General features: G+C 60.2%; 1 protein-coding gene across 3 annotated transcripts in view; it reads left to right on the plus strand.

Moving 5' to 3' along the window:
- The window catches only part of MLLT1 (MLLT1 super elongation complex subunit), a 31477-nt gene that overhangs the window by 4855 nt on the left and 12689 nt on the right, over positions 1-13933 (plus strand). For all 3 annotated transcript variants that reach the window (XM_058657937.1, XM_058657935.1, XM_058657936.1), the window contains exons 2-3: positions 1042-1222; positions 9540-9622. In XM_058657937.1, coding sequence (XP_058513920.1) covers positions 1042-1222; positions 9540-9622 — 264 coding nt within the window. The remainder of the gene's footprint in view (positions 1-1041; positions 1223-9539; positions 9623-13933) is intronic.

A 13933-nucleotide genomic window follows, 5' to 3' on the forward strand; every position in this document is an offset into this window, starting at 1 on the left:
CCTTAGCGTGGTCAGAAATGGCAGGAAGGCAGCGGTGGCGTTGGTGAGGCAGCGGCCCCGAGCAGACAGTAGGAAACACTGGGGGTGGCTTTGCTGCTGTGCCCGCATCGGGGACGAAGTGGGCGTCAGGTGTTGTGCATGTGCGGTGCTCCCCCGCAATATGCTTGTGGTGCAGTTGTGCGTGTCTTTGTGGACAGCGAGCCTGCTCCTCCCACATTGGTCTGGACGTAGGGGCAGGTGTTGAGAAGTGGGGTCCTTGGCCGTGCGGGTGGGAGTGTTGGGTGCCGGGGTGTGCTAGTGGAGTGCAGTCCAGGCAGCTTTCCTGGAAGGTGCCACTCTCCCAGCGGCTGGCTCCTGTTCCCCCATGGGCAGGAGAAGTAGGTGCGCCTGGCCCTGCGGTGGTGTGGGGCACTCCCATGCGTGATACAAGTTTGTGTCTGTTAGGGGTCTGGTGGTTTTTTTTCTGACGTGGCCTGCCGTGGGATCACCTGAACTGCAATCTCTCTCAGAGTCCCCTGGAGCCCATCGCCAGCTGCTGACTGTCTCCCCACGGCCACCCTAGGGGAGCCCGGAAGGGCCTCTGTTCCGCCCAGAATGTGCAAGGAGAGGATGAAGGCGTGGCCAGGGAGGCCTTGAACAGCCCTCACCTACCCGTGCTGTTGGGAGCCCCAAACCTCGGCGGGGATCCCAGGAGCAGGCAGGGCAGCATCCCCTGTGGGCGGCAGCCAGCTCAGGGCTTTGTGTAGAGAAAGATGCCTGGACTGGAGTGTGCTGAAGGTGTAGGGGCTGCTTGATTGGTCAGGGAGGGCATGGGGACAGTGCTGTGGTATCAGGAACTGCCAAGGAGGCAGTGTGAGCAGAGCAGAGCGGGTGGGGTGGCACAGGTGGCCGTGCCTGGGCTGGCTGCGGCAACACTCGGCTCGGCGCCAGTGCCCTGACAGCACCCCGGCCTGGAAGCCCAGCAGGACAGGTGACCCACATGGGAAATCGGGGTGGTTGGCCATGATACTGACTCCATCGCTGTCCCCTTTGTCCCTCCAGTGCACTGTCCAGGTCAAGTTGGAGCTGGGACACCGTGCCCAGTTGCGCAAGAAGCCCACTACAGAGGGGTTCACCCACGACTGGATGGTGTTTGTGCGTGGCCCCGAGCAGTGCGAAATCCAGCACTTTGTGGAGAAGGTGATCTTCCGGCTGCACGACAGCTTCCCAAAGCCCAAGCGTGGTGAGTGGCCCGGCCCGCCCCGCATGGCCTCCCCAGGCTGGCGCTGACCTGGGGAGGGGGTCACCCCAGCTGCCACCCGCTGCCAGCACCCGGAGCGCCTCCTTTGGGGTGTCACCCACCTCTTCACCTGACCTGTGGTGGGTGGTGGTGAGGATGCACCCTGGGCTTGCTGGAGGGCGCAGTATGGAGCCAGAGGCCACTTCCTGTAGCAGAGACCCTGGGACAGCTCTGGTAGGCGGAGGCAGAGTGGGGCGGTGGTCATATCTGTTCCTCATGGGGCCCGGGCCGTGTCCCTGAGTCCTAGGCCGTCAGGTATTTCCTGGGTGGGCGTGTTAAGGATGGATGAAGGGAGAGGGAGAGACTGCTGCTGGGCTGGTGACCCCTTTTGCCTCCCGGGTGGGGTGCGGGGCCCCCTCCCACCTCTCCCCTCCACTTCCCCTTTAGGCCCACGGGCGAGGAGCCATGGTGCAGATTACCGTGGCCCGCCTGCCCCCATCCCGAAAGCATCACTTCTCACACTCACCCCAGTAGCCCTTGTGCAGGTGGGGACAGGCCGGGTTCACCAGGTGTGGCCCGGGCAGGACCTCCACTGCTGCCAGGGTGGGGACCTTCTTGAAGCTTTCATTTGTTTGAGAGACAGCACTCTAACCTGCTGGCTCACTCCCCAGGTGCTTCCAGTGGCTGTGGGAGAGGGCCCAGCTGGGAACTGGGACCTCATTCCGGGGTACCTGCTGCGGGGTGGGTGGTATGGGTCGTGCGTGGCTTGCTTGCTAGGTCCAACGGCTGCACTGTAGTACATCTGTGTGTGTGTGGCGGGGGGCTGTCCTGCTGTGGGAACAGGTGGCCGAGGGGAAGCCACAGGTGCCCTGCTCCTGGTGCCTGCTGTGTGCAGAGCGGTGGCTTTGGCCCCGCCAATGCTTTCGCTCGCTGTCGGTGTGGTCAGCTTCGTCTTCCTCCGCACTGTCCCGGAGCAGGTGGCCCGGCAGTGACTGGGAGCAGGCTGCAGTGCTGTCACTACAGGCGCGTAGCTTAGCAGCCCGGTTGCCTGCTCCAGGGCGCAGGCGAGTGGCACACTTTGTGTCCAAAGGCCGAGGCCCCCTGAGAAAGGGCTCCACGGGAGGGCTGCGACTCGGCATCTCCCAGTGTCCACCTGTGGGCGCTTGCGGCTCCCTTGGGCTGCCGGCTGCGCCTGGCTTGTTGCCTGGGTGTGCTCCAGGAGCTGGGGGACGGGCTCACTGGAGCCAGCCTGGGAAGTGATACACATTGTAACAAATGGAGGAAGCCCTCCCCCGCCTGTGGTTCAGAAAGACCTTTCACATCAAATGTGCTCACATTGTAGCTAAGAAGATCCGAGAGTGTGTGTCCTTCACTTCAAATGTACACACATTGTATCAAAGAAGCCACGTGTAGCCCACTTGAAAAGTTATCCGCTACTTCAACTCTGCACACATTGTAGCCAGTCAAAGCAGTGCGTGGGGGCCTGGGGAGCAGGTGTCCCTCAGAGCAGCAGTCAGCCACTGCAGCTTTTCAAAGAGCCGAGGCTTGGCCCTGCGCATCGGCCGGGGCTTCTCGCGCCGTTTCTGGGCTTTGCTGGAGCATGTTGCTAGCAGCAACTAATTTACTTCCTATTTCGTGTGTGTGTGTCCCAGATGTAATTTTGCATGTTTATTAATTTTCCCACCATGGAAGGGGCAGGGTTTATCCCGGATCGCCCTCTCCTCCCAGCGGCTGCTCCGAGTTGCAGGTGCCCCTGTCTGCTGTGGCATTGCTTGTCCCTGTGACGTGGAGTGACGAGGCCAGCCCACGTGCCCTCCTCGCTAGGGGTCCTCTGGCCACCGGCTCTGACTTCTAACCACCGACCTAACTTTTCTGTGGTCTTTTCCTCCTCATCCCTGCCCTAACGTGGAGTTTGTTCGGCTCCCACGTGTCCCCTGGCCTGCCTGGAGGCTGATGTGCTGCGATGTTTGCTGTGACCAGGAAGTGTTTCCTGGGGATTCGATGAATGAATGAGCAAGTGGATGACTTTCCTGTCTCCGTCTGCCTTTGGACGGTCCACACCCTGCGAGCCGTACTTGAGCTGGGGAAGGTGGTGGAGGTGCCGGGGTCGCAGGCCACCCCTGAGGTCCCAGGGCCCCTCCTGCAGCTAAAGCAGAAGGCCCCGGGTCGCATTTCGAATCATTTGCTTCCCGCATGGGCGGGCCTCGGATGTGGAAAACCTGTTTGCTTCTCTCCTTTCTCGTCCTCCTGCCGCCTTTCCTTCTCTCCTCCCCCACCTTCCTCCCAGTGGTTGTGCTCATTTGGTGTAATGTGGAGTGCCTGCTGCTTTGTATTTAAAATATGTTGAGGAGCAGAGGGGCAGACAGAGCACCCCCATTCTCTAGGCTCACCTCGCACACCCGTGCCTGCTGTGAACGGGGTTAGCCAGAAACCCGGAACCGAATCCCGGAGTCCCGTGTGGTGGCAGGCACCTGCCGCTGCTGCCCGGGCCCCTGGGGCCAGCTCCCTCGCCGTCACCACCCGGGGCCTTTTCGTAGCCGTTGTCCTAAAGGGCTTTATTTATTCCTCTTAGTCTTGGTTTATTTCCTCCCCTTGGCAGGGCAATTTGTCAGGTGATCACCCAGGAGATTAATTAGTGCAGAATTTTTCCTGAGGAAGGTGTGTCACCCGCGTGGATGCCGGCATGCTCAGCTCGGCGAGGCTGTCGTCAGCGTCTCCCAAGTGAGTGAGGTCTGGCTGGTTTGAGCTGAACTCTCACCAAGAGCCTCGAGGGCGTTGCCTCCTTAGCTCCCTGTCTTCTTCCAGAACATTTGGGATTTTTTTTTCCCCAAGATTTATATATTTGGGCCCAGCACCATAGCCTAGCGGCTAAAGTCATTGCCTTGCACGTGCCGGGATCCCATATGAGCTCCGGTTCTAATCCTGGCAGCCCCACTTCCCATCCAGCTCCCTGCCTGTGGCCTGGGAAAGCAGTGGAGGACGGCCCAAAGCCTTGGGACCCTGCACCCGCGTGGGAGACCCGGAAGAAGCTCCTGGCTCTTAGCTTCAAAATAGCTCAACTCTAGCCCTTGTTGTCACCTGGGTTGTGAATCAGTGGACGGAAGATCTTCCTCTCTGTCTCTCCTCCCCTCTGTATATCTGACTTTGCAATAAAAATAAATCTTTAAAAAATTATTTATTTATTTAAAAGACAGAGAAAGCGCTTCCATCCACCAGTTTACTGCCCAAATGAGCAGAAAAACCAAACCTGGGGGTGTGGCACAATCAATAGCTCAGTGCCTGAATCTCCCCCTGACACACCCAGGATCCCATATGGGCGCCAGTTCTAATCCCGGCAGCTCCACTTCCCATCCAGCTCCCTGCCTGTGGCCTGGGCAAGCAGTTGAGGACGGCCCAAAGCCTTGCACCCGCATGGGTGACCTGGAGGAGGCTCCTGGCTCCTGGCTTTAGATGGGCACAGCTCCAGCCTTAACAGCCATTTGGGAAGTTAACCAGTGGATGGAAGATCTTTCTGTATCTCTCCTTCACTCTGTAAATCTGATCTACCTTTCCCATAAAAATATGACAAAACAAGGCTGGGTCACACTGAAGCCATGAACCAGGAGCTCCGTCCAGGTAACCCTGTAGGCGGCAGGGGCCTCAGGACCTGGGCTGTCCGCCGCTGCTCTCCCAGTTGGGTTATTTAGCAGACAGCTGGATCAGAGACAGAGCAGCCGGGACTTGAACCTGTGCACATCCATTACCCTTACAGGAAGCGGGCAGCAGCGTCGCATCCTGCACCACAGGGTGGGCCTCGGCTCTTGTGCCACCTTCTCTGCAGCCCAGGCTTTCTGTCGGAGCTGGGAGTAACCGCGCGTGTCTCGCACAGTCGTGGGTGTTGGTGAGGTGGCACGTGGGACATCGGGGCAGGGCCCGGCACCCACTAGGTGCCGTCGGGAACGGGAGCCGCCGGCTGGATCATGTCTCCACGTCGTACCTTGGTTTAGCTGTTTAGGTCCAGAATTTTAGCTATTTGAACGATGGAGTTACAGAGAGGGGGTGAGACAAAAAAATTCTCTTTCTGCTCGTTCACCGCCAGCTGACCGCAGTGGCCAGAACTGGGACGGCCGAGCCAGCAGCTCCGTCCAGGGCTCCCGCGTGGGCGCAGGGACGCCGGCCCTTGGAACATTCTCTCCCAGCTACACGAGCAGGGAGCTGAATGGGAGGTGGAGCAACTGGGGCTTGAACCTGACCCCTGACCTTTTGAGTGATTTCTTTGACTTAATTTTCTAGTCTTTCTACTGAATTTTAAAATCACACAGTCAGCCCCTTTATTTGCCACTTCTGCATCTGTAGTTTGAAACCACTGTACATTGAAAAAATATTTCCGTATTTGAAATCCTAAGTTTACAGAGAGAGGGAGAGGCAAAGATCTTTATCTACCGATTTACTCCCCAAGTAGATACAACAGCTGGGGCGAGATTGATCTGTAGCCAGGAGCCAGGAGCTTCCTCTGGGTCTCCCATGCAGGTGCAAGGGCTCAGGGACTTGGGCCACCCCCTCTGCTTTGCCAGGCGCCATGCAGGGAGCTGGAAGGGAAGCGGAGCAACTGGGACTTGAACTGGTGCCCTTATGGGATGTTAGCCTTTTCAGGCGACAGTTTCACACACTGTGCTACTACATCAGCACTTAAAGAGTTTACATTGCAGCAGTCAGTGTTCAACACAGGCAGGCTCTTCTCTGGTTCCTCACCTCAGCACAAGTAGGAGGGCGCAGAGGGCTCTGCTGTGGAAGGACCTCGGGTGTCCCCAGAGCCTGGTGACTGAAGGTACGGAGGAGTCCCTGGCCCGTGTGCGTGTTGCTGCCCTCCTGCTGCTCCGGCGGCTCCTCGGAGGAAGCTCCTTGGCCCTGGTGGCAGTAGCGCAAGCTTGCTTTGCTCCTCTTTGTCCTGCTGTCTGGTGGTCTCCGCTTGTTCCCCTGAGCCCTTTGCCTGGGAGGGATTCCCTGTTGGGGCTCTGGAGGACCCAGGCAGGTGGATTCAGGGGGCTCCCTTTGCAGGCTCCTCAACAAGGAGGGCATCCCTCTGCCCCCCGCTCAGTCTCTCGGGGAATGCTCCTGGGACGCCTAGCGTCCCATCCATGGGGTCACACACGCATGCACACACACTTTCTCTCCCCGCCTCTCTCTTTCTCCTTCCTTTCTCTCTCTCTCTCTCTCTCACACACACACACTTCCCAGCTACTCTCCAGCCTGGATCTGGGCCAGGCTGTGGCTGGGAACGTGGGACTGCACCCAGAACTCCCACATGGGTGCCAGCAACCCGAGTCCTTGGCCTGTGCCCCACTGCCTGCCAGGGTGCCTGCCAGCAGGGAGCTGGACCATGACCCAGAGCTGGGACCAAGTGCTCTGATGTGAGCCATGGGTGGCCCACGTGGTGTCCTAACTCTGAGGCCAAACACCCGCCCCTGACTTCGTTTTTAAGTCTTTGCTTCACTGAGAGAATTCGTGTACTGAGCATATCCCCTTTGAACACGGAGGGCCGTGTTTCCAGGCCATTCGCTGCTGGCTGCAGTTGCAGGTCTGGCTAGGGTGCTCCAGAGTCCACATCAGAGCACCGCCACCCGCCTCCAGCTCCCTGCCGGGCCGTGTCCCTACATCCTGCCCAGGCCATGGTCTGCAGGCCCCAGTGCTGTCCGGCCTGTCCTCAGCCATGACCACAGCCACCTGCCTGCAGCTTGCTGGCTGTCGCTCTCCTCCCCCTGGTGCCTGAGGCTGTCCCTGTTGCACTGGGAGCTCCACCCTCCCCAGAGCCAACTGTTACTGCTCTTGGTCACCACGAGGAGAGGGGCATTGTGCAGGCTCGGCTGGCTGTGTTAGAGGTCTCTGCAGAGAATGACAAGCCCAGAACAGGGTTGGGGGGGACGGTGAGGTGGAAACCCACCTGGAACTCTGGGGAGGCAGCTGTCCTGGCTGAAGCAGAGGGTCTGGAAGTTGAGTGCTGAGGCCTGGCTGGAGGAAATGCGGCGTGGAGGTGGGGTCTGTGGATGCCCCGGGCCCCCCTGCTGGCCTGTGCCTTCCAGGGAAGCGGGGCATGCCAGGAGACGAGCCCGCCGTTCCTCTCTGTGCCATCTCTCCCCTTCCTAGGCGCTGAGATGGACTTGGGGGAACTGTGGTTGCAGAGTGGCCCCGTCCAGGGGATTGGGACTGCCCTGGGCCACCACCTGATAGAGACGTGGCCTGGGCCCGCTCAGCGGGGTCAAACGATGCTCATGGAGCTTTGGCTCTGGAGCTGAGGTGCCACAGAGTATAGGGGGCGAGCTGGACGAGGTTCAGGTGCTACCGTGGGGCGGTGAAGGTGCCGGAGTATGGGGGTGAAGGTGGGGCTCTGAGCTGTGGGCCTGGGTGGGACACAGTGTGTCTGGACCCTGGGGCTCAAGGCTGGAGGTAACAAGGTGCCTCTTGGGCCCTGCGGAGGGGCTGCAGTTGGTCCTGGGGCACAGTTAAATTCTGACATGTTCTGTCTGGCCAAGCCAAGGATCGCTGGGTGCTGGGCACAGCACCAGGGCCACGGCTGGGGCTGGTTCCTCTGGCCTGTTGTTCTGGGCCCTGTCACTGTCAGAGGCCAACAGCGGTGTGGGGGACGAAGGACAAGGCACGGTCACTGCTTTGGTTGCTGGGAGCGGAGGCAGCTGGAGACACTGGTGGCCTCCAACCTCCAGATGCCTGTGGCAGAGAGGCACTGGGCTGTGCTGGCTGGGGCAGTGGCAGCTGAGCTGGGTTCTGAGGAAAGGTGGGGACCAGGTCGTGTGGAGGAGAGTGAGTGTGGAGGGACTCATAGGCTTGGGCCAGTGCTGGGAGCCCAGGCTGGCTCCTCCCCCACAGCTCCAGCCTCTGGGTTGGTTCTGAGGCCCAGGCCAGCTGATCCCCCATGGCTCCAGCCTCAAGGTTGGTCTTGGAGGGGGTTGGGCATTGCAGCGACCTTTGATTGCTAAGTTAGTTTGGGTGGTTAGGGTGTGCCAGGGTGACATTTGAGTTTTTGTTTCTGTTTGCTTAAAGATTTATTTATTTTTTAAGGTTTATTTTTATTGGAAAGGTATACAGAGAGGAGAGACAGAGAAGAAGATCTTCTGTTTGTTGATTCACTTCCCAAGCGGCTGCAACGGCCAGAGCTGCACCGATCCAAAACCAGGCGCCTGGAATTTCTTCCAGGTCTCCCATGCGGGTGCAGGGTCCCAAGGCTTTGGGACGTCCTCCACTGCTTTCCCAGGCCACAGGCAGGATGGGAAGCAGGACCAGCAGGATTAGAACCAGCACCCATATGATCCCGCCGCGTGCCTAGTCACTAGGCTACCATGCTGGACCCTGTTTATTTATTTGAAAGGCAGAGTGCCACAGAAAGGAAGAGGTCACCCACCTGCCGGTTCATCTCCCAGCTGACCACAGTGGCTGGGGCCAGGCCAGGCCAGGAGCTCCATCCTGCCCCATGCAGGCTCAGGGGCTTCAGGATTTGGCCCATCCCCCACTGCTTGCACTGGTGCGTTAGCAGGGAGCTGGTTTGGAAGTGGAGCAGCCAGGACTTGAACCAGAGCCTGTCTAGAATGCCAGCATGGTAGCTGCAGCTTAAAACCTCATGTCACACCATTGACTTCTGCTTTGGGCTTGTAAGAAAACCTTAGGGTTTTAATTGAAAACGTCTTGCTCCGTGACTTTTGCCAGCAAGCCCTGGTTGCCCTGAGGAACAGATGCCAGCTGCAGCTCTGGCAGGTGGAGGAAGCCAGCCCCAAACAAATGGGACATGGCCTCACGTCCTCACGGGGATGGACAGGGCAGGGCTGCCCGGGGCTGGTGAGGGGCAGCAGGGGTGATGCGATGGAGGAGTTCCGCTCTTGGAGAACTGTAGCCTGCAGCCGGCCCCGGCTGTGTCCTGTCCCAGCACCCCTGGGACTCATACATTAACCATGGGCCCCGTATGTGTCGGTCAGGGCAGGCAGGGTCTTTCCTGTCCCCGGTGGGGGGTCGTGGCCTCTACTGAGCGTGGGGGGGTGGGGGCAGGGCTTTGCTCCTCCCTCTCTGACAGTGGCCTTACAGGACTGGGCTCTCCAGCTTGCTACTGCTCTTCCTGTCTGATATGAGCCCGGGGCCCAGCATCCAGGCCTGGCCCCCGCTTCGTGCCTGCTACTTTGAGGTGGTGCGGCTTGGGTGGCTTTCAGGCATGCCGCGGTGCCTGGCGGACCCAGGGCTGCTGGCAGAGGCAGTGGAGGGGACGGGCCACGTGGTGCCGGCGGCCGGGCAGACCTCGAAGTGGCCAGGAAGCTGACGATGGATTTCCCTTTCCTCGCAGTGTGCAAGGAGCCCCCGTACAAGGTGGAGGAGTCGGGCTATGCCGGCTTCATCATGCCCATCGAGGTGCACTTCAGGAACAAGGTAGGCGCCCGTGGGAGAGGGCTGGCGCTGGGGGCCTGAGCAGTGTGGCAGCAGCGCCTCGCGGCGTGGGCAGGCTCCGGGATGGCCCGGGCCCCCAGAGCATCCTCCTCGGCCAGCTGTGTCTGCCGAGTGTGAGGGGGGCTGAGTGGTGCTGGTAGAGGCAGGTGTGCACACGGAGTCACGGGGTGAGTGTGTTTGCTCTGTGCACATAGCCTGTGTGTGAACCCGTTGGAAACCCTTTCTGAGCACCGCCTTCTGACTGGAGGCCTGTGCCTCCAAGCTGCCACAGCCTCTTTGAAGGGCCCCCATGCACGTCAGAAATGTTAATGAGGGCCATTGGGATTGGGGGACATTTACGTTTGAGGGTGTCTGATTTTCCTCCGTCAGTAGTTGCTAAGCGTTCTTTTGTTCTAATAATGGAGTGGAAAACCCAGCAACCTGTCTCATGGGCGCCCCCAAGGGGCCAGCGGTGGTGTGTGCAGGCTCAGGCTGTATGTACCTTGTCATGGTTTTCAGGAAGGTGTGCCCTGCTCACTGAGGTGGTTTCTGCCATGCAGCCGGCCCTCGGGACCCCAGGCCGACAGTCAGAGGCCATCACCCCCTCCCTGGGAAGTGAGTGCATGTCATCCGGTGTGATCCAGTCAGCTTTGTGGTACTGGGTCTCCCTGTGTGTGGGAGACCTGGCTTCTTGTGAGGTGTGTGGGGTGGGGACAGGCATGCCTCTGAGGGACCCCGTGGGATAAGGTCCGGGGCAGGTGTTCAGGTGGCTCCACGCAGCCTCCAGGGAGCATGTGGAACAGGAGGCCAGCAGCTGCGTCTAGCAGGGCCATGCGAGTCCACTGGGAAAGTGTTCCACAGCACTGGGCGCTGGCAATCTGCAGGTGGTGGTGGGCGGGCTGGGGCTGCAGTGCGCACATGCAACACCCCTGGGCTGGCTTAGGTGCACACTGAAACCAAGGCCTATCAGAGCTCTCAGGGCCCTGAGGGAGCCTGTGTGGGCTGATCCGGCCTGGCCCTCATGTCCACACCTCCCCTCCTGCTCAGGCTGCCTGGGCTCCTGCACAGCCCCACCCCCGGGGTCCCCTGGGCAGAGAGCACACCCAGGGTTCCTTCACCGCCCCACGGCGTCCCTTGGGCAGAGAGCATACCCAGGGTTCCTCCACTGCCCCACAGGGTCCCCAGGCAGGGAGCACACACAGGGCTTCTCCACTGCCCTGCAGCGTCTGCAGGGAGCACACACAGGGCTCCTGCACTGTCCAACAGGATCCCCTGGGCACGGAGCACACCCAGAGAAGGGAACACACACACACAGGGTCCCCAGGCAGGGAGCACACACAGGGCGCCTGCACTGCCCCACGGGGTCCCTGTGGCAGGTGCAGGGATGGGTACCCTTCCTCCTGGCCACGGCATCCCTGCTGACCTGCAGATTGCCTGCAGGGGAGAGAGGAGTCCCATGCGCTGGACTGGCCTCCCAGCTCTGGCTTCCGACTCCAGCCACCAGCTGCCGCACGCCCTGGGAGCCAGTGGCAGTGGCTCCTGCACTGTTGAGTGGCTGTCTCGCACGTGGGAGACCGGCATTGTTTTTCCAGCTTCCAGCCTTGGCCCTGCCCCATCCTGGCTGTGACAGGCATTCCGGGAGTCAACCTGCAGATACGATCTTTCTGTCCTAGAAAAGGACAGTGGTTCTGTGCTCAGCCTCAGCCAGGCTCCCCCCACAGGGCTGCTGTCCTGCTGGAGCTCCCTTGCTTCCGGTCGGCGTACACCCTGGGAAGCAGCAGATGGGTCAGGAAGTTGGGAGACTTGGGTGGAGTTCCGGGCTCCTAGCTTTGACCTGCCCCAGCCCTGGCTGCTGCAGGCACTTGACGAAGGGGACCAGTTCGGAGAGCTGTTGCGCCCTCTCTCTCTACCAGCGTGGCTGGCTGCTTGCCCTCAGCTGGCTCTGCACCAGCCGCTGTAGCTGCCTTTACCCCCAGAGCTCTAGGGGCCAAGAGAGGGGAGCCCCCGCTCATCCCCGCGGGCACCTGCCTCGTTTCCTTCACACCAGCCTGGAGGAAGACGGTCACTGCCCGCTGCGAGCAGGAACTGTGGGGCCGAGTGGTCCAGTGGGGCGGGTAGCAGCAGTGCTGTGTCGACGGCCACCTGTCACTGACCCGGCTGACGCCTGACCTGCCGAGGGGCCGTCGTGGATGGCTGGTGGGCTGTGCTTACATCCAGTGAGGAAAGTGGTGCAGTTTCATGGCTGGTGTTCTGCCAGCATTGTCGGAGTACAAAGTTTTATAAAGACCAGACGGGCCTGCTCAGGGCTGGAGTCGGGCGAGAAGCAAGCGAGCGGGTGGGCGGCAGCTGTGCCCATCTGCAGCGGGCAGCTCCCATATCCTGCCGCGGGGCGTGGCTGGCAGGACTGGTAGCAGCTTGGGAGTGAGGCGGAAGGAGGAGGATCTGCCATTTCCGGACACACGGACAGTGGTTTTCCAGCTGCTGGCCTCTGAGATAGGGCACAGTGTGTTTGCGTGCTTGTTTGGGTCACTGCTGTCCCCTCTTGGGCGCTTAGAGGGGGCATTGCCAGGCCACATGGTGGCTTTACAGTCCACTTGCTGAGTCCACCTAGCTGGCACAGGGGCGCCCACCTTGCACCTCCCCCACCACCGCAGTGCGCGGGGGACCCCAGAGACCCGGCCTGCTCTTCCTGGTGGTGGGGGCATGGCATCTCTGGGCGTCTTGATTGCATTTCTCTCCGGATTTAGCTGCTCAGCATCTCGTGCGTGGTGACTGTTTGTTCTTGGGAGAATTTTCTGGATAGATCCTTTGCCTGTGTTGGTCTTGGGCTGTAGTTCTTGCCCATTCTGAAAAACAGGTTGGGTTTCTCCCCTACAGTCTTCCTCTGTTTGACAGGGACAAAACTTCCATTCGCTGGGTCACCCCCAAGTACCCGCTGCAGCTGGGGCTGGGCCTGGCTGAGGTCAGGAGCTCCATCAGGGTCACTCCCCAAGTGCCCATGGCAGCTGGCGCTGGGCCTGGGCCTGGCTGAGGTCAGGAGCTTCGTCTGGGTCTCGTTTTCAGGGCCAGAAACCTTCAGCTTCTGGGACACTGACTGCTGTCTCCCAGCACGTCAGCAGGGAGTGATGTTGGAAGAAAAGTAGCCAGGACTGGAGCGGGCACTCTGCGAGGTCCGGGTGTCCCAGGTGGCCTAGTGCGCCGCGCCACAGCACCTGCCGCTGCTCTTCCCGCTTTGGTGAGGACACGAGGAGGCCTTCGTGTGCCGCGGGAGCCGTGGGCCTGGGGCTCCTGCAGTGGCTGCCTGGCCTGGGCAAGCCGTGCGTGCTGTACAGCCGAGGGCGTGTCAGCCGTGAAGGGGAGGCCCTTCCGCCAGGAAACACCAATTGTTTTCTTCCCATGGCATTCCTGACTGCCCATGTGTGGGCTTTCCCCACACACAACCGTAGCATTTCTCTGCAGACAGCTGTGGACATACAAAGAAATGATTTTGTCATGTTGGATTTCCACAACCTTATAGGCTACCGTGTGAGAAGCCAGGTCTGAGGTCTGACACCGTAACCAAAGACTCCTACCCTGCCCTCACCACGGGGTTCTAGAAGCTCCAGACCAGGAGGGGCAAGGCAGGGGTTGGAGACCAGACCTACGTTCCTTCCTTCTTTCCTTTTTTTCTTTCTCTCTCTCTCTCTCTTTTTAAGATTTACTTATTTTTTATTGGAAAGTGAGATATACAGAGAGGAAGATCTTCCGTCCGATGATTCACTCTCCAAGTGGCCACAACAGCCAGAGGCGAGCCAATCCAAAGCCAGGAGCCAGGAGCTTCTTTCTATCCTGCCGCATGGGACCTAAGACGTACTGTTCCCCAAGAGGCTAGGGTCTGCAGCCAGGTGGATGGGGGCTGGGGTGAGCCAAAGCACCGAGTCAGTGTCCCTGGGGGCCCAGAAGTGGCTGTCTGCCCCGAGCAGTGGTCCTCACTCCTCTGTGCTGCCTGGGCCCCCAAGAGAAGGACTGGAGACACTGCCTGGGTACCTGGTGCGCTCGCTGCACCCTCCTACGCCCTGGAAGGTACTGCCTGGGCACCAGGTGCCCCTGCTGCACCCCGTGGCTTTGCTGCCAGCTTCCTTGAGATGTTCCTGGAAAGACGATTGGGTGATAACGACATGTGCCCTGCAGTAGGTGGCACAGTGCCCCCTGTGAGTGGGGGTGGCCTGTGCCTGCCACTCATGCCTGGGTCATTCCTGGGCTCTGCCTGGCAGGAACTGTGGGATCAGACAGCCTTTGATAGAGCAAACAGGGGTGCTCCCTTCCCTTGCCACG

The sequence above is a fragment of the Ochotona princeps genome, chromosome 33 (genome assembly GCF_030435755.1).
Source record: "Ochotona princeps isolate mOchPri1 chromosome 33, mOchPri1.hap1, whole genome shotgun sequence".
NCBI lineage: Eukaryota > Metazoa > Chordata > Mammalia > Lagomorpha > Ochotonidae > Ochotona > Ochotona princeps.